At 50.9% G+C, this 25,677-nt stretch overlaps 1 protein-coding gene across 1 annotated transcript in view; it reads left to right on the top strand.

Moving 5' to 3' along the window:
• The window catches only part of SH3RF3 (SH3 domain containing ring finger 3), a 339,914-nt gene that overhangs the window by 257,607 nt on the left and 56,630 nt on the right, over positions 1 to 25,677 (top strand). Inside the window, exons 5-7 of the mRNA XM_081264584.1 lie at positions 7,950 to 8,050; positions 18,220 to 18,390; positions 22,598 to 22,839. Coding sequence (XP_081120710.1) covers positions 7,950 to 8,050; positions 18,220 to 18,390; positions 22,598 to 22,839 — 514 coding nt within the window. The remainder of the gene's footprint in view (positions 1 to 7,949; positions 8,051 to 18,219; positions 18,391 to 22,597; positions 22,840 to 25,677) is intronic.

Here is a 25,677-nt window from a genome sequence, read left to right on the forward strand (position 1 = left end):
CAAGGGGCCTCTAGTGTTGGTAACAACCTGACGATTTAGAGTTGGGGAACCGCAGCAAGGCAGCTAGAAGCTGATGCCAGTAACTGGGGAGGCTGTGATTTCTTGAAGCAGGTCACTATCACAAAGGATAGCCCAGTTCTTACTGTCCAGCAGCTCCAAGGTGTGCACACCCCTCGGCTGGGCAGCTTCTTCCTCGGGGAGAGAAAGAGGTGTAGGAGCCAGGGTCTTTCCTGGCTTCAGGGCATCGCACAGTCATGTCAAGTTCTGGCCCCTGAGAACCTACGGGGAGCTCTGTTGTATTGGAGGACCATGTAGCGTTAGCAGGCTCCTGAGCACATTTTCTTTTTATTGCTGGCCCTATGGTGAACTCCATCTGATGAAGGCATCCTCACTGACCCTTGACCCTGCCAGCTGATGCTGCAGGGTCCCTCCCAGTTGATTCTGGGCTCGAGTTAAATGCTCATGACCTGTATTTTTAGACATCAGACCTAAAGGGATTGCTGAATTATTGTTCTGTGGAATCAGTGAATCTGAGAATCAAGCCACCTGCCTGGTTGGCCAGCTCTCCAAAATTTATGGGTTGACCCCCAAGTGGAATCCTGATATGTGACCCTTTTGGAGTCTTTCATAAATAATATGATGCAGACCTACTTTATTAGTCAATATTCTTTCCTGCAAAAGGGCAGATGGGCACAGCTCTGTGGTGAACAGGGCTGGACTCGGCTTTGAAATTAAAGAAGAGATTTCCACCATCTGATCTCAGAGCCAAGATGGATGTCTGACCCAGGGCAGCATCCCAGTGTGTTTATTCCAAAGCAATCAAAGCCCCTTCTCCCTTCTTATTTTTAATCACTGCCTGACTTCCTCACTTTTGCCCTAAATGCCAAGAATCATGTAAAATGAAGCCATTAAAAATCTAAGCAGAATCAGAGAGGCCATTGCAGTAAAGAGGAAGCTGGCCCATGACAGGGACCTAGGTAGCCCTGTGGAATGTGGTCAGAGTTGGAAGGTAAGGACCCTGACATCTGCTATCAGAGTTGATCTCAAACTGGACTTCTCTTTATCTCTCATATAATATACTATTGTGCTTCAAGACAGTCATAAATATCTCAGGAGAAGTTGTTCGTTTGGGATGTGGAAGTGAATTAGGGGATGCCGCAGTCTGGCTGGGCACAATTCAGGAGCCACTTGTTAAAAGAAACTAACTTTATTTTTAGAACTACAAACGCCAAACAAAACAGCTCCTCAGGAAAAACCCTCAGAGCCCAACTGCCACCACTGGCTTCCCACAAGCCTCTCCCACACCAGCCTCTCCACCTCCCCCAATCCTCCTGCTCTTGAGGCTGATTGGCTGGGTCACGTGGGCGGAGCCAAAGAAGTCCCCCAATGAGCAGCTCCGTGGTCTGAAAGGGCAGGGAAACAGCCCAATGAGCATCACCGCACAGGAGCCAATCAGTTGGCAGCTAGAAGTTGCTGGGGCTGCTGTGAGCCAATCATCAGCCGGCAGCTGGAAGTTTGCTGGCAGCTGGAAGTTTGCTGGGGCCCCTTCGGCTGTGGCTCTCAACAGGGGAGTACTCTATAGCATGCAAGAGGGGCAGCAGGGTGCTGGTCATTTGGGATCCCTATGCTGTGCCCTTTACAGTCAGTTTCTAATCGGAATCATTTTGACCCTGCAATTCCTGCTGGGGTCAGCTGCAACTGGCTGGCTTGCAGGCCACTGAGCAGGCCCCGCAATCCTGGCACTCATGCTCTATGTATAGAGGTCTGGGGTCCCCACTAGGCGATAGCTCAGCTGGTGAGTGAGAGGGTTCCCCAGCCCCTGCTCCCATCCTGGCATCGATGGTGACAAATATGAGGATCTGATTCAGAGGAGGACCCAACTCCATCTGCGTTGGGAAGTCATGACCAGCCCACTACCATTCTTTGGCATATTTAGTTTTTGTATCCCCCAGGGCAGAGCCCACCTGGTACTGCTGCCACCCAGCAGGACTTCCAAGGCACCCTTACTCTGAGCACTGCTGCAGAGTGGTGCCAGGAAGGCGCGGCCATGGTGAGCCACTTGGCCCTGCAGAGCATCAGTTTTAGGTCTTCTCCTGATCTTGGGAAAATACACATCCACACGTCCATAATACACCTGTCTGCTCGTGTTCCAATTCTAAGTAAGGTACAACTGTGAAATCCTATGTATCTGTTGTATCAAGTTCCAACTGAGGGCCAGATTTCCAGCAAAACTGCCAGAATATTCCTCCCTTAAGCTGTCATTAAGCTCAGTCAGTGTTTTAGCAGCTGATGGCCAATACCACCAATGGGGTGCTGTGGCTGCTCCTGCCATGAGTCCTTTAGTCCCCCCAGCTGAGTCCTTCTGAGCCTCCTCACATCCGCCCTATGGGGTGCTTGATGTTTGGCTCACCCAGGGGAATAGGGGGATGCCTGAAAAGATGGGGTCCATAGCCTCCATGCTACTGTATTGTGAGACACACTCCGGCAAAATTCACCTTCTCAGCCAAGACTTCTCCCTGCCCTTCCAGCAGATGAAAATTCATCTCTCTGTCTCTCCTGGACAAATGCATTATCCCTTCTATTGAATTATGGCTTGAGTAGCTCAAGGCCACTGGGCACATTGGAAAGGTGGAGATTCACTGGCCAGACTAGGGCAGACTCTGGGCATGCTCTCCGCAGTCTCCACCCCTACACTGGCTGGTGCTCTGCGTGTGGAGTACTGGTCTGGCTGTTCTGGAGAAGGAGGCATGTTAAGGAAGGTGTCATGGGACTGGTTTGAGCAGTTATCCTGTGTATCTGCTCCTCCTGCTGCCCACCTGACTGTCTTGCCACTGTGCACCGCCACCTGGGCCTGACCACACGAACCCAGCCCTCTCGCTAATGCTGCAGCCTCACCCCGGCCCTTCCCATCAGCTGCCACAGAGATGGCACGTGTGGACACAGGAAGGCATGGACTCACGACCAACTGCAGCTTGCTTTGTAAACAGACCTCAACAACTTAACCCTGTAATTTTATATTAATTTGAATGTTCAGAAAACCATTGTCACTTGATATTAAATGACATACAATTTGGACATATAAACTTTGGGGTTTTTTGTCCCAGGGATTGATCTCGGAAGTGCTTAACCATTGAACCACATCCCCAGCCCTTTTTTTATATTTTATTTTGAGACAGGGTCTCACTAAGTTGCTTAGGGCCTCAGTAAGTTGCTGAGGCTGGCTTTGAACTTGTGATCCTCCTGCCTCAGCCTCCTGTGCTGCTGGGATTACAGGTGTGCACCATTGCATCTGACTAAACTTTTAAAAAAATTAATAAAATTCTTCCAAATCCCAACTCCCACAAATCCCAGTGTTATCACTGGATATGTAAATTTCCAGATTTTGCCAGAAAATATACATACCTTTTTTTTTAATAGCGATGAGGTAAACCTCCATATCCACTTCTCTGACCTCCTTTTCCATTTCATGCACTCCACCCCACCCCCTCGGCCCATCTCTGTAGATTCTAGCACAGCATGGTGTCCTGAGTTATCACTGGCCATTCAGCTTTCTACTGTGGGACATATGAGTTCTAGTAGCTTGATTTGTTCCCACTATAAATAGTTCTGCAGTGAAGTACTTGTCCGCATTTCTATTCTGACTTTTCCGATTATTTTAGGATTCATTCTTGATAGGAAACTGCTAGGTCAACAGGATTTTTTCCTCTTTTCTCTCTCTCTCTCTCTCTCTCTCTCTCTCTCTCTCTCTCCCACTTGAAAAGAGAGAAGTCCAGATAACTAGGATTTAGAGCCAACTATGTGGGAGCCACTCTGGCACACAGAGTGAATGGGTTACTGCACGTGGCAAAAGGGACCAGGATCCTGAGACGGGGAGATGATCCTGGGTGAGCTGGGTGGGCCCAGTGTAATCCCAAGGTCCTGTAGGAGGAGGGGCATCAAAGTCAAAGAAGGTTGTGATAGGATGGAGGCATGGATCCATGGAGCTGGGTGGGAGGGTGAGAGGCTGCTGACTCTGAGGGTGCAGGGAGGGGCCACAGCTGAGGAACACCGGTGGCTCTAGAAGCTGAAAAGACAAGAAATTCGGACCTCCCTAGAGCCTTCAGGAGGAGCATGGCCTCCGTGATACCTGGACTTTAGGAGTTGTAACTTTGAGGACTCTAAGACAGCAAATCTGTGTTGTTGTAACCACTACAGATGGATGGCAGGTGCTCAGTGGGCTCCTGCACCAGTCTGTAGAGTTCCAGCCTGGCCTTGGCTGCTCGCTGGCTGTGTGAATGTGAGCCATCCACCTGACTTCTCTGTGCCTCAGTTTCCTCATTTTGTAAAGTGGCGATTTAAAAATAGCCATTTCTGGGCTGGGGATGTGGCTCAAGTGGTAGCGCGCTCACCTGGCCTGTGCGGGGCACTGGGTTCGATCCTCAACACCACATGAAAATAAAATAAAGATGTTGTGTCCACTGAAAACTGAAAAATAGACATTAGAAAATTCTCTCTCTCTTTAAAAACAATACCCATTTATAAGTTTCTGGTGGGGATAATACGCATTCCCAGGCCGTACTTGGCCACTAGCATGAGGGTTGCTAGTGCTCAGAGCACCCTGGCCCTCTCCTGCTCCATGGCTCCCTGGCCCTGATCCTGCTGAGCTTCCTGGTGGGTCCCCCCTGAGGCAGGAGGTCTGAGCCAATGGCTGCCTTTTCACTGCTGCCTTCTAGGGCCTTGGGGGGCCTTAGAGTGAGGACCAGAGGCATCTGAGAAGGGCCCCCACAGACTGGCCTGGTCTCCTCTGTCCAGCTTTCCCTGTCTGACTGGCTCCCTTTACCCAGCCTCCTGCCTCTGCATGCCTGAGCTCTTCCTGCTCCTCTGAGCTACCTCTGTCCTGCCCTGCCACCCCTAAGGAGCCTTCCTGTTCCTCCCAGAAGCCCTCATTGGCCCAGCCTGGCCCCAGGCCAGGGCCCTTGTTGGGACAGCTCCACGGTGTCATTACATATCCAGTGCATCTCCCCCAGAGAGCCAGGGCCACGGGGCAGAGGCTGTGTGCACTTGTGCACATGGGACCCAAACTGGCGCTGACGTCAGGCAGTCCATGCCAGCTCCCTGAGCACTGTCCACACGCTGAGCCCTTGTCATGACACCTGAAAGCACTCAAGAACCCCAATGGGTGGCCTGAGGCCCTGCCCACTCCTGTTTTCATGGATCACAGGAGAGTGGGGAAAGTCGGAGCTCAGGCCCTGGGGGCAGTCCTGGAGGCCGGTGGCAACATTCTACAGTCCTCTCCCTCTCCCGTCCCCTGCCCTCTGACGCCCTGCAGCCCTCCCAAAGCTCTGGGACGCGCCCAGGCTGGCTGTGAGGACTCTATCAAAGGAGAATGGTTCCTGCCTAGACGGGGAATGCCCCCTAGCTTCTGGCTTTCTTAAATGAGAGGGCAGTGTGGAAACAGAGGACCCCAGGATCTGTGGACAGGAAGGAATGTCCCCCAACTTCTGGCCCAGCCCCCACATAGCCTTTCCATGCCCAGAGGCCCCAGGGGTGAGATCTGTGCGGAGGCTGCCTGGGGAAACCCAGCCTTCTCTTTGTCAGGGGGCTTCTTAAAAAGGTATGGGTCCCCTCCCAAGTGTCAGAATCGGAAAGGCCAGTCCTTGGATGGAGGAAGCTGCGTCTCTCGGTGGTGTGGTCTCGTGGCCCGAATCTCCGTCGTTTAAATGGGAAGGAGGAACGGCTCCTAACTTGGTGGAGACGGCATGTGTGCTGTGGCCGTGGAGCGCATCCGCTGGGCAAGGTCAGAGTTCATCTGACCTTGAGAGTCTGTGAGAAGCACCTCGTGGGTCCCTCCCAGCTAAGAAGTGGGGGTGAGTCCATTTAGGTTCAGGGAGCTTTCCCGGGGGCTCTTTCCTCTCATCTCTGTGACCTCTGTTTCTAGTGACCTCTGTCCACCTGAGGACACACACTCCGAGACACACGTGGGCCACTCCCAGATCCACCTGCTTTCTGCCAAGGGGCCAGTCTGGCCCCAGGGTCTGTCGGGATTCCTCTTCTGTTCCTTTCCGGGGCCCTAGAAGGGAGTAGATGCTGTCAGCCTCAGTGCTGGACATGGATCTTCACTCTCCCCAGGCACCCGGACACCCCCCTCTCTGTTGTTTCCGGGGCTTCCATAAACTGGGTGGCTCCGATAACAGAAAATCACTCTCTCTCAGTTCTGAAGCCAGAAGTCCAAAATGAGGCTGTCGGCAGAGCTGGTTCCTCCCAGAGATCCAGGAAGAATTCATCCCGTGCCTCTCTCCTCTCCTCTAGAGGCTGCCAGGCGTCCTGGGCCTTCCTTGACTCGTAGACGCATGGCTCCAGGCTCTGCCTTCGTGGCCCAAGACTTTCCCTCCCCTCTGTCTCTATTCTCTCCTTCTGTGTCATATTAGGGCCCTGGTCACTGGATTGGGGGCCCATTCTAACCAAAGGCACTCTTTCCTCAGTATTCTTACCCTGGCCGCAACAAACCTTCATTCCAAATTAGGTCATGTTCACAGGTGCCAGGTAAGGACTTGGGCCTATCTTTTGGGGGACAGAGGCACAATCTAACCCACTATGCCTCCTAATACCTTTGAAGAAGAGGACAAGACAGCTATCCCATGGAGGATGGGAGCAGTACAGATAAGCTAGGTAGCAAGGGGACTGGGGGACAACACTGGCCCTCATGGGCTGAGTCTAAAGATTCCCCAGGCAGGAGTTTCCTTGGCATTGAGGTTCCTTATGCCACCCTTAACCCCAGAGTGACCACAGATCACAGCACACACCTGATGCCTAGAGGGTACCACCTTGAACTAGACCTTTCCTCAGTTCATGTCCTGCATAAAGAACCCTTGAAGACTTGAGCCCTGCAGGGTCTTGGGAGCAGGTGCTGTGTTCTGTAAATCTTGGTCACCCTGTAGCCTGCCACTGTCCACTAATAGAGACTGACTTTCTTTTAATCTTCAGCTTCCTACAAGTGCCATTTTGAAATAAGCTCACGTTTTGCAGGATGAAAGGTTTCGTCTGAATTTTAACAGATACAAGAATAATTAGTTCAAATTCTAAGAATAAAGCCAGGACCCAGTTATTCCACTCCTCAGTATATACCCAAAGGACTTAAAGTCAGCATACTACAGTGACAAAGCCACACCAATGTTTATAAACAGTTCAATAACTAAGCTTTGGAACCAACCTAGATGCCTTTAAACAGATGAATGGATAATGAAAATGTGGTATATTATACACAGTGAAATATTACTCAGCCATTAAGAAGAATGAAATTATGGCATCTTCCAATAAATGAATGAAACTGGAGGCTATCATGCTAAGTGAAATTAACAAAGGCTGAATATTCTTTGTTATATGCAGATGCTAATACACAATAAGGAGGGTTGAGGAGGGAAGAGTAGAAATTCATTGGATTAGACAAAGGGGAATGAAGGGAAGGGAGGGGGGATGAGAATAGGAAAGACAGTAGAATGAACCAGACATCACTTTCCCATGTTCATATATGAACACACCACCAGTGTACCTCCACATCATGATCAAACCCAAGAATGGGAAGTTGTACTCCATGTATGAAAATATGTCACAATACACTCTACTGTCTTTTATATCTAAAACAACAATAAAAAGTTATGATAGTAACAAACAAAAGTGAATAAAGCCAGGCCTCCTGAGATGCCCTTCTCCTGTGCTGATGGTGTACTGCTCAGAAGAGGCTCTTTGAAAGATACCTTAGGACAGGTGTGCCAGGCCACCATGCTTCCTCCAGTGGGTGAAAACCACATCATTAACAGCCCAGGTGAGCACAGCCTGAGAATTTGGGAGGAGAGAGGGTCAGGCAGCTGAGGTGAGAGCACCCGGCTGCCTATGCAGGCCTGAGCAGTGCTTCTCCCCCCCTGGCCGGGATCTCCCCCTCTTCACTCCTGTCTCCTCTTGTCTGTTTTCAGGACTCTTCCTCAGCTGGACCCATCCCAACGGCTGTCCCACGAACTGCTGCAGTGGCTGGAGAGCAGGGCACATCTCCCAAAGTCCAGCTGCCACTCAACGTGTGAGCTGCCTCTTGTGTTCCCCCCACCCCACGTCCTGGGTCCCCCCTGCATGCTAGCATTCACATATGTCGTTTCTATAGGGTTTTTCAATTGTGTGCATCCGATAATACTGCCTGAAGGAGAGTACGGGGAACAGGTGTCTAGCAGGGTATTTTAATACCATTGTCCCAAGGACGGTATATTCAAAATATGGGACCACACTGGTACTGGTCAATCAGCAAACGAGCAGACACAGCACTTCCCTCTCTTCATTTCCCTTCAGGGAGGGAAGGGGGAGGAAGTGGCAGGAGTAGCTGGTGGCCTCGGGAGCTTGGGGGCAGCAGCTAGTTACCGACTACTCAGACGTGTGAGTATTTATCCACCCTGAGTGCCGTCCCAGTGTGGGCCAGCTGCACACCAGCCCCAAATATAACCCACTGAATCACTGCTAGGAAGTGAGACACTTGTCTTGTTTAGAAAATCTGCTCTGTTAAATTACAGCTTTCTCTACGTGCAGTTTAAAAATTCCCCATCCAAGTAGGGTTCTGAAGAATTAGACAGCCTTCTGCTCTTTCATTTACCGATGAGCTCAGTCTTTTGAGTGGATTTTAAGGTGAAGTGTATGAATTGGGCAAAAAAAAAATATATGGCAAGGACAGAAAGTTCCAGAAATCCAGGGATTGTCAGAGGGACATTCAGAACCCGTTTGGTTGCAGAATGGAATGTATTTTAGAAAAGTCAAAAATGTGGCTGTGGAGAAAGCGCCATGCCAATCTTCAAAGGTTTCCTAGAAGTAGCTTAACAGTCCTGGTACACTTTCACCTAGCTGGTTAGGCCAAGTCGACATGCCAGCCTTCGGCCAGTGGTGGCTAGGAATGTGACCAAGTACCCTTCCTAGTGGTCCCATGAGTACTGAGAGTACAGATACCTAGTACAGGGGCGTGATTGATCCTTATCTAATCCTTATCCTGCCTGCTGAGAACTGACGAAATGAAACAAATTTGAAGTTTATCCAGTTTTTACCTAGCTTCTCCAGGGGAACAGATAGTCAGCTATATTACAGATGTGTTTATGTTAAAATTCAAATTTTCACCAACACTGGACAGAAGACACACTCGACCCCAACCAAACCTGGATCAAAGTCTTTGAGCCAACTGAGGATGTAGTTCAGTGGTAGAGTGCTTGCCTAGCATTTGCAAAGCCCTCGATTCCATCCTCAGCACTGAGGAAAGGGAAAGGAAGGGAAGAACATTCCAGAAATTTCCCAGTGGCAAAATTCAAATTTGTCCTGCACCAAGAACTACACTGATTCCAGGTGCATGAAGTGATTTATAGACATTGTATTCATTAATATAATTCTGCAGAAGTGATTTAAAGTCTGCAGGAGGACATGCGTAGGTTGAATATGAAAATACAGCACCATTCTATATAAGGGAATTGAACATTTGCTGATTAAGGGGGATTATGGCATCCTTGGGGCTCCTAGAACCCAATCACCTTAGATACTGGGAGTGTCAGTAGTGTTTTCTGATCACGCTCCCAGATCCACTCATGCAGTTTCACCCCAGCCAGGGGCTCAGGAGGCTCTTGGGGAAGCTGGGATAATAGGTGGACTCCTCCTGAAGAACTGGATGCAGGACATCATCCCTGAGGGAGACCCACGTCCACAGGATATGGCTCTGATGCCAGGGTCATGAGACTGTTCATGTTGAGTCCCCACAACTAGCTGAATGCCTGTTGTTCCCTGAGAGCCAAAGGCACCCCCTTCCTGGGTCCAGAGGATCTCCACTCCCACATGTCAGGTTAGTCACCCGAGAAAGCTGCTTTGTCTTTGAGACCCAAGTTGTGAACATGCTGGACGCCCTCTGGAGGCCTCGACCCTGGACACACTGTGTTCCGGATGCCTCTTCACTTTGGTGCCGAGCATAGAGGGTCTTCTTCCTCCCTGACCCACTCATGGGGACGTGCCCCCAGACTTCTGTTCTCTCCTGCCTTGTCTCACCCCAGGAGTGTGGCTGTCTCTAGCTTGAGACATCTATCTGGGTAGCAGGAAGGGAGACTCACGTTAGATATTGTTTTTCTCAGGATAATGAGGATTTGGGTAGGTCGGTGACATGGTGGTCATCTAAACAGCCAATGAACCATAGTGGGCATGGCCTGTGACTGGCCGTGGCAAGCTCCATGTGTGCGTTCCTTGGTTGTCTGTATGAGTAGCAGGCACAGGCTTGGAAATATCCTACACATTGCAGCAATATGCATAGTCCATTGTGTAAACATGAGCATTGAAAGCACATTTTTGTGTTTTTCCTGGGGAACAGTCTATCAGATGGACCTTGTCAGTTTATCGAGTCAGACTAGCCTGATCACTTGCCCACCTTCTTTAGTTCCAAGAACCTAGTGGTCCCATGAGTACTGAGAGCAGATACCTAGCACAGGGGCATGATTGATCCTTGTCTAATCACTCTTCCCAAAACAGAATCTGTAAATCATATTCAAAAGAATGGACTGCAACCTGAGATGAGCTCATGTTGAGCTCACATTTCAACAGTGTTCAGGGGAGTCTGAAAGGCTGATCTGATGGCCTTGGGACTCTGGGTGAGGGCCCAGATGGGGATACCACAGTAATGCAACAACTCCAGGGGACCCTCATTCATAATCCTCATTACTGCATGATTTTGACTTCCACAGCCAAGTCGTGAGCCCTGAAACCCAACCCCTGAGTGGTTTCCTAGGCCTTTTTTGGTTGGTGACAGGATATTGCCCTTAGCCCCTTCTTCTTGCACATAAAAGGCTTCCATGTCACTGGTCTCCTGAGGGTTCCATTGCCCTGGCAAACAGAAAGGGGGACTGACTATGTCCACCCAGGACATGGAGAGCCACCCCTCCGTGGAGATGTTGGCCCACTCCCATACCCTCCCTTTCCGCTGTGTTGTGCTGGTGATTCTCTCTGGCTCTGGGGCTTCTCTGATAGACCTGCTGTGATTCCTGGAGGCCAGATATATGAGCATCTGAAGGTCAGAGATGACCTCTCTGGAGGGTCTGAGGTTGGTAAGGACGTTTATGAGTGGGGCACCTCTGATGCTGGATTCGATTCCCTCCGCTTCTCCATGGGCATCTTAATCATGAAGGACCAAGGAGTTAAGGAGAGAGAAGAGCAGAGGAATCCCCCATGGCTGAGTAGCTCTGACAGGAGATGGGGAAGAGAGTGGCAGAGCTACCACGATGCCCGTCGAGCACCCCCAGCAGTGTGAGGAGTCTCCTGTGATTGATGCTGGTCGTCAGGTGCTGCAGCAGGAGGAACAGCATAGTCCTCAGATGACCAACTGGGTGTGGCATCGGACCTGCCTTCAGGAGGATCCCAGCCTTCCTCAGCACTGGCCCGTGTGCCTGGGCACCGCAGGCCACCCTAACTCCTGGACATTAGAGCCATGCTCTGGGCTGGACGTCGGCTTGCCATGGGGGAAGGGACTTTCAGTCACCTGTCAGGAAAACCAAGCACTGCCTACAGCAGCTGGCTCCCCAGATGCCACTAGGCCTCACGAACGGGGGCAGCAGAGGGAGGGGTGGGCCTGCAGACCAGGAAAGGGAAGACCAGGAGAAGCAGCAGCCGGCAATGCCGGGTGGAGACTGGGTCCTTGGCTCTGTGGTCAGTGCTGGTCAGATGAGACAGGCTGTGTGTGGTGAGCAGGGGCCACCTGGCCACCATCTGTCCTGATGGTCAAAGGTCTCCAAATCACCCTTAAGAAGAGTGTGGGCCCCACATTCTGGGATATCGGGCGAGGACTGGTGGCCAAGGCAGGCCCAAATCAAGAAGGGGTCTTCCATCACAAACTCGGGGAACAGGCCAGCTCTGCCCTGCCGCGGAGTGGATCCGTGTGAGGTCAGTGCAGTGGGGCTCAGGGAAATGAGTCTGCTCAGGCTGGGGCTGAGGCGGGCAGCAGCAAGGCCGGGATCACTGCCCCGGAAGTGCCTGGAGGCCAGCCATCCGCACAGCAGTCCCAGCCTCCAGGTCAGCCCTTATGAGCGCCAGTGGCTCCTGGCCTTGGAGTATGAAGAAGATGCCGTCAGTGTGAACAGGCGGGGAGTCCAAGAACTGGTGCCTCCCATTCTCTGGGGCTCCACGCAGGTGGGGAAGGGGGAGAGATGCGAGAGGAAGGAGCAGAGATGACCTGGAGCGAATCCTCCAGGAGAAGCAGGGAAGAGCTTTGACTTAGGAGAAATGTGAGCAAGCCACCATCTAGAGGAGGAAGGGTGTGAAGCACTCAAAGGCACTAAGATGCAGTGGGAAATCTGCAGGCAGTTACAGCCAGGGAAGATCTTGCTATAGGTAGAAGTAACATGGGTGACAAAGGATGTGGACACAGACGTGGCACCATGCCACACCAAATCACCACGGCTGCCAGCCTGTCCAGCCTGTGTACTGCCCCTAGGCTCCAGGCACAGGGGCCTGGGATGACACCTGACTGTGGGCTTAGCTGGGCACCTGCAGGGGCTGCTCCTGCCCACAGGAGAGGTGTATTTTCCTCAGCCACCTGCTCGCAAGAGGAGTCCTTTTTGAAATGACACAAAACCCCACCCAGGTATAGAGTTGTGGTGAAGAAGGCTCTATGAGCCAAAAGGTCATACATTTGCCTTAAAGAAAAAATAAAGGTATTTTTAGTACTCTCACGTCTGCTTGAGAGTCTGCAGAGGTGATCTGAGCAGGGTAGGCAGACCGGCTGACCTGGATGGATGTGTTAGGGAGAGCACGTGAGCTCTCTGTGGAGGCCTGGCCTGAGCTCCCAAGGTCTTTTGAAGTGAGTGGAGAGTGGGAGACAGGAAAGTGAGAACCATGCCACCCACAGGTGCACCTTCCTCTTCCCCATTCCATGCTGGGCCTGGGCACGTGTGCCCACGGGGACCCACTCAGCACGCTGAGCTCCGTGCACATGGCCCAGCTCAGCCAAGGAGCATCCACACTCTCAGGGACAGGTAAGGACTGATGCCTCTGGGGCTGTCACTTAGAACCGGGAAACAGTGCAGGAGACAGGCTGCTGAGATCCCCAGGGACTGATGGCAGCAGGTGGAGAGAGGCCCTGGGGCCCTGCTCAGAGTACAGAGCCCGCTTCCAGCGTGGCCCACCGGATGCACTCTCTCGAGTCACTCAGAAGGGAAAGCAGATGCAGCGTGACACATTCCCCACTCGGGCCAGTGCCCCACCCCGGAGGAGCCGCGTGCAGATACACAGATGCCACGCACAGGAAAACCGCCCGGCAGATCCATCTGCTTTTGGTTTCACCACTGAGGCCCCCAAAGGGGAAAAATGGAGGAGGAGGAGAGATTTTTTTAAGGTGAAGTCAGGCTTATTTACATTCTGGTTTCCCCAGCAACGTACACCTAGAGGCTGAATTGAAATTGTGAGACCAAAAGGATTACTCCTCTGACAGAAATGATTTAACATAAAGACAAAAAGACCAAGGTCGTTATGCCCTGGTGCACATTGGTGCAGACCTCTCTATGTGGCAGCCTGTTCTCAGAGGGAGGGCACAGCCAGCCATGTCCCTGGGCCATGCCGGCAGCATCTGAGCTGCAGACCTGGCCCTGCCTCGGAACCTGTGGGAACATGGATGGATTCTCCATCTTTCCAAGCCTCAGTTTCCTCAACTGTGAAACCTCAGGGTCCATGTGGAGCGTAGATGAGACCATGTGTCTAGCACATGGCAGACGTTAGGGCCTGTCCTTCTCCTCTGGCCCTGCCTCACTTGGTGGCCCTGTGGTGGGCACGCAGCTCTGGGTGGCTGGCACCTTTTAAATAAGGCCTCGGGGAAAGTTATCTGGTGACAGTGCTTTGAGAAGAAAGGGGCATATCAGCCCTCAGGGCGATGGCACCTGGAAAGGATGTGGCTCCCTGTGGGCATTAGCACCCCAGGGCTGTCTGTATCACTGAGCATCTCATAAACACCCCAACTTCCTACTGCTAAGAAGCTGGTCGTCCTGTGCAAAGAGGCTTAATTTAGCACAACATTCCAGCCTATCTTTATGCAAATGCAAAGGATGCATCTCTCAGCAGATTCGGAAGTAAGGGAAGTGTGCATACAGCTGGCGTCCCCGCTCCGTGGAGGTGTGCCCAACATATTTGGTACATGGTGGACAACTCTGGTGGTGGGTGGAAGCCTAGAAGTTCATCTTTAGTTTCCATTTCCCTTCCTTTACTGTTTCATTAAGAACCATGTCTGGTGTTCATTTAAAATAAAAATGGAATTTTGAAGAAGGTTCCCTTTTGAACTGGAACCTTTGTACACAGGACCAAGGTCAGCAGGTGGCTGCCCATGCTTGAAACCTTCTCCAGTTTAAAGGTATGAAGGTGACTTGTAGCTTCCGACATAAAGAATTTTCATTTTTATTTTGATGGGGAAGAGTGGAAACTCCCCTTCTAGGCTGAAATGTAATCACAAAGTCTTTGTCCCATTAATGACATAGGGATCCTAAAACACTGAGGAAAAGATCATCATTTCGTTCCCAAAGGGTAATTAACCTTCAGTTATCTGATGGCTGTTCTTCCAGGATCACAAACGTGACTGTCAAACAGTTCAAATGGTTTGTGGAGTATTTATCACAGCTGCCAACACTTGCTGTTGGAAATCTGGAGTGTGAACTCCCAGCTGAGGAAGTTGGATGCTAATTGATACAGCTCACTGAGCCCAGGTGTGGGCAGGTGCCTTCCCAGCCTCTCGGGCTGCTAGGCCCTGCCCTCTTTCTGGGCAGTTCCGTACTTGGCAGATGACTGGAGGGGGCTCCCTCCTGCTCTAGGAAACAACAAAAAGATTCAGCGCAAGTCTCCTTGTTTGTAGCTCTAGCACTCACACATATATGCACATATCCATCACCAATACCCCCCCCCCACACACACACATGCACACACGCGCACACACACAGCACTCTTGCACTTAGTTGCAAAGCCTAGGCCCCTGATTTATTTTTCTCTCAACAAATATTTATTGAGAATCTACCTTGTGCCTGATAGTGAAGAGAGAGCATTGAACCATCAGATAGAAATCCCACTCTCATAGAGCATACACTAAGGGGGCAAGAGAGGAGACCTGCAGATAGAAAGTAAGTGCAAAGGTCCTGAGGCAGGAGCCTGTTCCATGTTTTCAGGGAACACTTTGGAGTATTGCTTGCCCAAGCAGGATTTGCTGGTTCTCTTCCTCTAGGCCCTTTTGAGCTGGGACCTTTGTAGATAGGACCAAGGTCACCAGGTGGCTGCCCATGCTGGGATCCTGCTAGGAAGAGGTCTCTGTCCCAAGAGAACACAGTTGCTCAGAATCCCTCAGACCCCTACAGGTGTGCTGGGTTGGAAGATGAGAGAGGAAGAAATAATTTATTTTACTTATTTATTTTTGGTGCCAGGGACTGAACCCAAGGCTGCTTACCCACTGAGCCACATCCCCAGCCAGCCCTTTTTATTTTGAGACAAACAGGGTCTTGCTAAGTTGCTTAGGGCCTCGCTAAGTTGTTGAGCCTGGCTGTGAACTTGCATCCTCCTACCTCAGCCTTCTGAGTCGCTGGGATTACAGGAACACGCCACTGTGCCTGGCTGTGAGGAAGGGAGAAACCCCTCATACTCTGGTTCAAGAGGTTGCCCTGCCTTGGAGCCTCTGCATGCGGAAAGGGCCAATTGGAAGAGCGTTCCTCATAAAGCAGAGCTCCAGTGAAACAAGTTGAAGGTCCTGGCAGGAGCTGCTGCCCGTGGGTGTGTTCTGTGAGCTGGGATGCCCCCTGAGACACTTGTTCCCTTACATGTTCGGTGATCCGAGGCCACACGTGCAGGATGCTGCACAGTGACATAGGTACCTAGCCAGATGGGACACCTGCAGAGGACTGCTCCAGGACAGGGAGTGTGGCCCTGGTGGCCCATGTTTCCCGTAGGTGTGTCCAACAGCCAGAGGCAGCTCAGGGAGAAAGGGCTTGGCTGCAGCCTGGAGCTCACGGATCCTCGTCTCTGGCAGGTGATAGGCCCCAGGCCCCCGCTCAGCTCTGTGTCCACTGGGTCCTGCACAGCACTAGGAGGGAGAAGAATAGAAGTGGGTCCCAAGCCTTGGGTCACAGGTTGTGGAGGGTGTTCTGGGTCAGCCGATGGAACCCCCAGGCCGCTTTCTGAACAAAGTCAGCTTGAGGTCCCTCCCCCCATGACCACAGACAGACACATAGTTACTTGGTGAGGTCTGAGTCACACGTTGACCCATACATGCCCCAGAAGCCATCACCTGGCTTGGCGGCCTGCTCCTAGTCACAGTCAGATTGTTCTGACATCACAGAAGGACGAAGGAGACACACCTAAGCAGGATTTATGCTTCAATTATATTTCCTTGAGAACAGGCACACCACATCATGTATCATTTTATCGGTTCCCATGATCCCGGCCATCTCGGCTCCCTCCTCCTCCGCAGCTCTGTGGGTTCACCCACTCCCTGGCTCCCATCTGAGGCTCCCCGCTACAGCCAGCCTGCTGCGCACAGGTTTGGCTGTGTCAATTCAGACCTCACGTGACTTTTCTGTTTGTCGTATTTCCTCCGTGGCCACAAGAGAGAATGATGACGGCCTGGATTCTCTATCTGTCACCTGGGCATAGCACTGACGATGGGAATCTATAGACCCACCAGCAGGAGGGAGGGGTCCTCCTCCGATGGCTCTGTTTATCTTCAGGAAGCCCAGAGCGTTCCTAATTGTCAGCGTTTATCTTTTTGAACCAGGAAAGAACAACATGCAAACCGTGTTTCATCCCAAGGAGTGTCCCTAAGGGAAGGGACTATAAATAAAGGAAGTAAGCGCCCTCACTGAGTGGAAGCAGAGGTCTTTGTGTGTAGGATTCAGATGTTGGAAAGGGGTGGCAGATTTTTTTTTTTTAAGATAAAGAAGTCTTTAGTCTTGATGGAACTCTCCTATTCCTCAGGGCCTCCTTCTTGAACCCTAGTAAGCTGTGCCTCGTTTCTGTTTTCACCTCCTACGACTGCACCACCCAGAGCCAGGAGAATGCTGTCAGGTGTCTGTGAGCCCCTCAGCTTCAGAGCCCTTCTCCTGCACAAGCCACTAGGAACCCACAGTCACTGGACGGGATTGACGCGCCCACCACACAGACCGTCTTGGAGCAAGATCAGAAAAGGACCCTTATTTTAAAAATATATATATTTTTGATGGTGCCGGGGACTGAACCCAGGGCCTTGTGCATGAAAGGCAAGCACTCTACCAACTGAGCTATATCCCCAGCCCTAAAATTTATTTTTCATCTCCTATTGAACTGAGGCCCCCCTCCCACTTTCCTAGGTGAACCTTATAAGATAATTATTAGGCAAATAATTATCTGATACAGTTTGCTCCCTCAGTCCAAAACCAGCTATTCCCCCAAACCTGAAGAAGCGGAGTACTTTTGCAAGTTTATGTATTCCTTCCAAGCACCTGTGAGGTTGAATCAAATTATCTTCAGGATGTCACAAAACCGGTTTTCCCTAAGGCCACAGCTAACTTGTAGGCACAGCATCCAAACCTCAGGTCAAAATTTTAACTACTAAGTCTGTTCAGCCTCAACTGCAAATAAGATTTAAAAGAAAAGCGTAAGCCAAAAAACAAAAAAAAAAACACAAAAAAAGGTCATGGTACAAATATTGCAAGGAAATATGTGGCCAAGAATTCCCTAACTAGACCCCCCTTGTTTTTAAAGGGGACCGAGCTCTCTTCCAGCTCAGGCCAACTTAGCTCATGCTGGGTTTCCCTAAGGTTTTCTTGCTCGGAGCACCAGACTCTAAGGTAAACACAAAGAATAGAAGAAGACTGTGGCGTCCAGAGAGAGGGCCTCAGAATCCGGTTCTGGGGTGTCCTCCGTCGCCTGGGAGTCACTTTGCCTCAGTGGGCACGATGAAGGGACCCCCTTCCCTTCCCACTCACAGCTCCTGGGCCTACTTCTCCAGCCGCCAGGGCAGCCCTGTGGCTCTCTGGGACTCACAGGCTCGCGGAGCACACCTGGCCTCCTCCCGCCTGCCTCTCAGGTGCGTGGGGAGGAGCTACTCGGTGAGTGCAGGAGCCCTCTGTCAACTGTAGAGTCCCACAGACTTCAGCTCCTCTCGGAAGATGAGCTTCATGTGCCTGTGACCAGCTGCCATCCACCACACCCTGGAAAGGCACCCACTGACCCTTGTCCTTGTCTTCTGTCCAGGTATCTGGCGCTCTATGCCTATAAGCCCCAGAAGAATGACGAGCTGGAGCTGCGCAAGGGGGAGATGTACCGGGTGCTGGAGAAGTGCCAGGACGGCTGGTTTAAGGGGGCGTCCCTGAGGACGGGGATCTCTGGGGTGTTTCCTGGAAACTATGTGACACCGGTCTCCAGGTGAGGGTCCAGCAGCCTGGGCAAGAAGGGTGCAAGGTTCACCTTCTCCTAATGCTGTGCCAACTGCTGGGGACCACACTGTGGCCTGGGTCCCCCTAGAGGCAGTGAGGGCACTCAGCTGTCCTTGCAGCTCCAGCATCGGAGCTGGGTTTGCTTGGCTTTCCAGGGGACCCTGGCCACCAAGGGGACCAAAAAGGGAGAAGGAGGAGCTGGAGTCAAGGGCACAAAAGCAACTGAGCAGGGATATAGGAAACTCTCCAAAGTGCAAGGTCTTGTGTGTGTGTGTGTTTGTGTGTGAGGACCCTGTGTGCAGGCATTGTATGTACAGTGAGTACAGCTTGTGTACATTAGTGTGTCACATGTATGTGCTGTGTGTGTAATGATGTGTATAGTATGAGTAGTGTGTGTTCCAGTGTACACGTTTATGTTCACTGTGTGTACCACATTAGTGTGCACCCATACGTGTGCAATGTGTGTAGTGCATGTGTTTAGCAAATGCATGTGTGTATACAGTGGGTGTTCGTGGTACCTGTGTATGCCTGTGCCTGTGCGTGTGCTGTAAGTACAGTGTGTGCACATGCATGTGTACAGGGTCTGCATGAATGGTCAGTGTGATGCCTGTATGTGTATGTGTGCATTTGTATAGCATTGAGTACCATGTGTACATATATGCAGTGCATGTGTGGGACGAGTCATCACTCATGGGAGCTGTCATACAGAATACACATACACATTTATGAAAAGGCAGAGTGATGTGTTCCCCAAAGTAACAAATGTTATTGAGTGAAGGATTGTGGGTGATTTAAACTTTTTTCTTCCTTGTGCCTTCTAGTGTTTTACAAATTCTGTGTTATTCAACTTTTATAAAATAGAAAAAGTCATTTTAAAAATTCACTATAGAGGTAATCTCGAGTTGTCTGAGAATTTTCCATTGAGCTGAGGTTTGCTGCTCATTCTATTCCAGTTGGTTCTGTGCCCCGCGGCAACACAGCCCTGTGTGGAGGCTGCAGGACGGGCAAAGAAACGGAAGACATAGCCCTTGTGTTTTGACAGTCTGTAGAAGAGGACTACATGAAAAAAAAAAGATTGTCCCTATCCCTGGCATTGATTGCCAGACTGAGTCACCCCGTCAGAGTGGCTTCAGAAGGCCCCGGGGACACACATGCAGAGTTGCCTCTAGTGGCTTAGGTTAGTAGGGATCCTGTACCCAGTAGAGGCCTGTGGAAGGCAGTGCATCAAGGCCCAGAAGGTTTGCAGGGAAAAGGAAAGCGAGCAGCAAGAAGTGCTCCACTCAGGTGGCCCTCACAAGGAAAAGAATGGGCAGCACACTGGAGAGGGGCTTCAGAAAAGCCCTCTGCCTTCAGCCCAGCCTTCTAAGAGGAGGGATGGCTGCTTAGGGTGTAAGCTCCCCATGGATCCCTTGGGGCTTCCTTACGGGTGTGGGGCAGCCCGCTCTGTGCTTGTAGCCTGGGCTTGTCTTCAACAGGGAGATCTAGTCTGCAGTTCCCATTACAGCCTTCCCATGCACGCTCACCCTGCAGCTGCACTCAGGGCTGAAGTCTTGAGTGCTCTGAGGGACCACCAGTGGGTCTGATGCCACTCATCAGTACCTTGGCCCTCGTTGTCTACCGCTCCCCATCAGTGCTGAGGTTCCCCCAAGCATCTTGCTTTAATTGCTCACCCATACCTGGCCCTGACATAATGCAGACACAGCCCTCTGACTGAATTCCTCAGGGGGGGAGGGAGTGGGCGCTGACAGCCAGGGTTGCCTCCATACACCGCCCCAAATCTGGAATGCCTTCCCAACTCTTCCCACTACCCAATTAAACCTGACCTGTCCTTCAGGAGCCTAGTCCTAAGTCCAGTTGCTAAGGAAAACCTCCTCCTTCCCAAGTCACATGGTCAGAATGGATAGCTCTACCTATCACATCGTCCTAATGGACCTGTCTGTGAGTACTGCTCATTGTGGGTCATCCAAAGTTGTGCAGAGCCTCCAGTCCCTAGGCATAGCAACCATCTCCATCTGTGCATGATGGGCTCCTTGTATACTCTTTGCATATACTAGGTGCTCAATAAATGTAGGTTAAGTAAATAAGTGAAATCTGGTAGCTTTGATAAAAAACTTATTCCAAGGACTGTCTTCCCACAGTGCCAGGCACTTGGTTATGGGGACATCCTCTGGTTAATGAAACTGGAACCATTTGGGTGACCTGAGCCACCTTGCTCAACTCTGGCTTGGGCAATATCATCAGTTACTCACTTCTCTTGAACTTTCTTGATCTTTATCCAGGTACAAAGCAGCCCAGAGCCATGGACACCATTAAACAGAAGTCCATCCAGCTCTATAACTGTGATAATAAGAGGTCACTCCCTGGGGTCTTCTCCTGTCTCTCAGAGAAGGAATCAGCAGGAGCCCCTCAGTCATTATATCATAGGCTCAGACTTCCCCTGTGGGATCCATACCTCACCAGAGAGCAGAAAAGCTTGCCTCTTGATTCTGTGACTCTGCTCCCAGGAATTATACCTTCTCTGATCCTCACTGTTCTTTAGAAAAATTGTCAAAACCACTCAGCAGGAGCTGGGGTTGTGGCTCCGTGGGAGAGTGCTCACCTGGCATGCATGAGGCACTGGGTTTGATCCTCAGCACCACATAGATGTAAAATAAAGATATTGTGTCCACCTACAACTAAAATAAACAAACAAACAAACAAATACTCAGCAGAAACTTGATACCTTATCAGGACAGAGGTCAGAGGGACAGGTGAAGGCCCAGCCCTCTCTACACGCAGACCAGGATCGACTCATCAGCATCTGCCCCCGCCATCCTAAAGTGCTCTGGGCTTGAGACTCTGACATTTACAAGTGATTTGCAGCTTTGCAACTGTGGAGGAGATTCAGAGTTCATTCAAAAAGGTGGGGACCCCAGGGTGCATGAGACTCTGCACTAAGGAGATAAGAGCTGGTTGGAGGATGCCTTGCCATCCCGCTGCCAGAGCGGAGGGAGGGGTTTACCGTGCCACTAAAGATGTGTTTGCATTAGCTGCCTTCACCCCTGTGCCGTGACCTGGCCAGAATGAAAGCCCAGGCTATTTTGTTTTTAAAGACTAAATGTGAAGTCGCAAAAGTGATCTATAAACTCATGGGTGGCACTGGCTGTCAGGGCTGCAAGGCAGAGGTGAGTTTCAAGATAGCTCTGAGACTGAGGAAGGACCACGCTGCCCTGTGGCTCCTTATCAGGTGACACCTTTTCTGGGAGGCTCTTCTCCCACAGCTGTTCTGCAGAAGCGCTTCCTGAGCGCTGTGAGGGCTCTCCTCCAATGAGGGTCCCAGCCTGGTGATACCATGCCATGGGGAGATGAGCCAGGACCCAGGAGAGGTAGAGGGCTTGGCAGAGCCTGTCTTCTTCCACTGTGGCTTCTGCTGTCTCAGAAGTGAGACAGAGACCCTGAAGGAACAGGAACAGAAGTTTACCCAGCTTCTGGGCAAACTGAAGACTTTCTGGTTCCCATGAAACAAAATCCAGAGAACGTTTTAAGCCCCCAAATTCTGCGGTATCCCACACTCCCAGAGCCAGGGCATGAACAGAAAGTAAATACATGCAGAGAAAAAGGGTTAAAAGCCTTGTTTCCAAAGTCACCCTGCTCCTCTTACGTGAAGCGGTTTCAACTGGAAGCTGCCAGGTGAAAGGGCACCTATTTTTGGTACAAAGCTGCAAGTTCCCTGACATCCTCAGAAGAAATCATGTTGCCTGTGCCCTTTCCCCGCAGCCAGCAGAAACATGATGGTGCCATGCCCAGAGGAGCTGGCATCGTGTCCCCACCACGTGCCAGATGTGTCAGAGCCTTGTGAGATGCGACTTAGTCACCCACTTTTTCTGGTTGTGTTTGGAGACGCACAGCTGTTTGTTAGAATGAATCAGGGCAGTCACTCTGGTGCTAAATATGTGATTTGGATCGTTCCTCTGTTCCTTAGGGTTCTTTTGCTATTTATTGAGTATTCACCTTGGGAGTTGGCTCCATGAAGGTGTTATAAAGGGTGCTCTTGTTAAATCTGACCTCTGGGCATCCTTCAGCTAAAGCCATGTCTTGCCATTGAATTGGAACTTTCCTGGAGCACTTCCCCTTCTTTTAGAACCTATAAGGGCCACTGGCAAAGGCTGGATTTCATCTGAGCCTTCTCACTGACTTGATTCTGCTTGTTTCTTTAGGGTTCCTGGAGGAGGGGCTGGGCCACCCCGAAATAATGTGCTTGGAGGATCTCCATTGGCCAAAGGGATGACCACCACCATGCATCCTGGTGGTGGCAGTCTGAGCAGCCCAGCCACTGCTACCAGGCCGGCCCTGCCCCTCACCACACCACAGCACCTGGCAGGCTCCCCACCAACGGGCAGCTGTCTGCGGCATGCAGCTCAGCCGGCCGCCAGCCAGGCCCGGGCCACCATCCCAACAGGTATGGACACAGACTCCCAGGCTCTCACCTTGCTGGGAAATTGACAGGAGAGCTTTCTGGAACACAAATCATGAGACACATTTTGGCCCAGGTCTCGGGTAAAGAACAGTGTGTGTGTGTGTGGGGGGGGGGGAGTGATTATTTCTCGTCACAATCTTAAAGTCTGCTGATCTCCAGGAAGTTCACTTGACTTATCATGTTACCCCATCCTGGCAGCTGAAACGGATTAAAGAATTCACAAATATTTACACATTTGGCTATGGCAAGAGGACGGTATGGACTAATAAGATTAACATGGGCGAAGTCTCCCCAATGAGGCCGTTGTGGGTGGGTCACGGAGGTCCCCAGTTGCTAGGCTCTTCAGGGTTCCTCAGCTGGGCAGCAGCTCACAGGACAGGGCTGGTAATAAGCACAGGTCATGGGGTCCCTATCTGAAACTTTTTGAGGCTTGAAGGAATGGTGGTCCTTGGCTCACCACCTTTATGGCACATGGTCAGTCAGTAGGCTGACAGAACCTTAGGAAAAACCAGTTTGGCCCCAGGACAGTATGCAATGAAAAGAAATCATGGAGCAGCCCTTGAAGGCATCAAGAAGGCCGAGCACATATTTCTTAGAAGCTTAGCGTTGGGCTAATAAGAACCATTAAAGCTTGACTTAAAGAATGCCTCCCGGGAGCCCACACCCCGTGGCCTTCCAAAACCAGTCACACTGTCCTAAAGTGAAAGGAACCCAGGACAGGGTGCGTAACCCAGAATTTCTCTTCCCACCCCACATCTACCATCTCAGAAGTGGAACTCAGAGGGCAAAAAAATGAAAGTTCTTTCTAGCAGTAAATTGCAGTGCTTTGGAGACTAGTCAGCTAAGACCCCACCTATTCAGAGCACTCCAGAAGGCAGTGTGCTGAGTGAGAAGTCAAGGCAGAGCCTCACATAGCAGAGGAGACATCTTCTCCTGAGTCACAGCTGATAGGACAGGGGGATGGGAGTATTCAAAGCTCATTGTCCTCTTGCCCATTCCATGGGTCCTTCTGAAACTGAAGAAGGTAGCCTGCCTGCACACCCGCACGCTGATGCACTTCGGACTGACATGGGAAAAGCAGCATTCTAGTGAGCCCTGGCAGGGTCCTGAATTTAATGGGGACTGCTTTGAGAGCTTTGCAGTTCAGTCCACTGCAGTCAGTGTTCCTGCCAACTGACAGGATGTCCTCCCTGCTCTCAGTCTTTGGTATCAGGGAAGCAGGGAGCCCTGGGGAGGGAGGGGATGTGTGGGGCCTTAGGGGAAGGAAATGTTAGAGAAGGCTCCTCAGAAGAGGGCTTTCCCAGAAAAAGCAGCAAAGCCACACTCAAGCAGGAAAATGACCAAGGATGCATTTGCAAGGAAAGGAATTGTCCAGCGAACAGAAGTGGGGGCAAAGCAAGCTTCTATTTAACTGGCTGTAAGTACAGTGGTCTTTCCTTACCTACAGAGTGGCTCCCAGTGGTTTCAGGTACCCACCATCAACAAAAAAAGGCAAAGGCATCTCAATCAGGTATTTTGACAGAGGGTGAGACCACATTCACATGACTATTTTATAATAGTCTATTATTATGACTGTTCTATTATCATTTACTGTTGTTTGATACTATGCCAAATTTGTAAATTAAACTTTATCATAAGTAGGTATGAACAGGAAGAAAAGATTTCTAGGGGCTGGAGATGTGGCTCAAGCGGTAGCGCGCTCACCTGGCGTGCGTGCAGCCCGGGTTCAATCCTCGGCACCACATACAAACAAAGATGTTGTGACCACTGAGAACTAAAAATAAATATTAAAAAACTCTCTCTCTCTCTCTCTCTCTTTAAAAAAAAAATTTTTTTTTAAAGGTTTCTAGATGGTTTGGTACTATCTGTGGTTCGAGGCATCCAGTGGAGATCTGGGGACAGCCCCTCACTGAAACAGAGGCCTGGCTGAAGGCCTCAGCTTGGCCAGCAGACAGACCTATGCTCAAGTGCCAGGGTTGCTGTTATTGCTACAATCTCAGTTTCCCCCTTCTGTGAAATAGGTGTATAAGCAGTCTTCACCTCCCAGGAGGTTTGTGTGAGGGCTACCTAGCATGGCACCTAGTATGTACTCCGCCCATGGTGGCTATTTTTATTCCGTTAGAGAATAACAATGTTCAATGTATGAGAAGTTTAAAAAGTAAATAGGAATTGTTACCAAAGATTCTCAAGGATTGAAATTTCTCTTAAAGGCAATGAGGACCCTCTGAGGGATTTTAAGCCAGGGGGATAAGACTCTCACAGACCACCATGGTACAGGGGAGAGAAGAGCATGGGGCAGTCTGGCCTGAGTCAGGAGTCAGCTGGAGGTGGCAAGGAGCCTGACCAGGCAAGGGGCACAGGGTGATGAATCACCCCGGAGGCAGAGTGACTATGACTGGGAGGTGGGCTGTGTGGAGGTGCTCCAGGTGATCTGAGGACCCAAGCCCAGTCCAAGTAGTGATAGCAGATTCTGGCCTGGAAGATACCAGAAGGGAATTGGTTTATGGTGAAAGATGATGAACCAGGTTTAGCCACGTGGTTTCAAGAAACGTAGTGGGTTGCCTTGGGCTCCTGGCTGATTTGAGACCACCTCCCTCCCTGTGGGCTCAGCCACCATGGTAGAAGGCAACCCTGCACCCCCAGCTTACCCTGAAGAGACACATGACTCTACTCTGGGAGTTGATGCTTCTGCATGTGTTTACATTCAGAAGAATAGACATGGGGTGCCATGTGGATCCCTTCTGGGGGTAAAGAAAAACCACCTAATTTTTCAGGAGCAGCCAGGGTGGACTTTCGGTGCCTGGTGTCCAGCATCTTCAG

This window comes from Spermophilus citellus, assembly GCF_964194105.1.
Source record: "Spermophilus citellus genome assembly, chromosome: 13".
Lineage (NCBI taxonomy): Eukaryota > Metazoa > Chordata > Mammalia > Rodentia > Sciuridae > Spermophilus > Spermophilus citellus.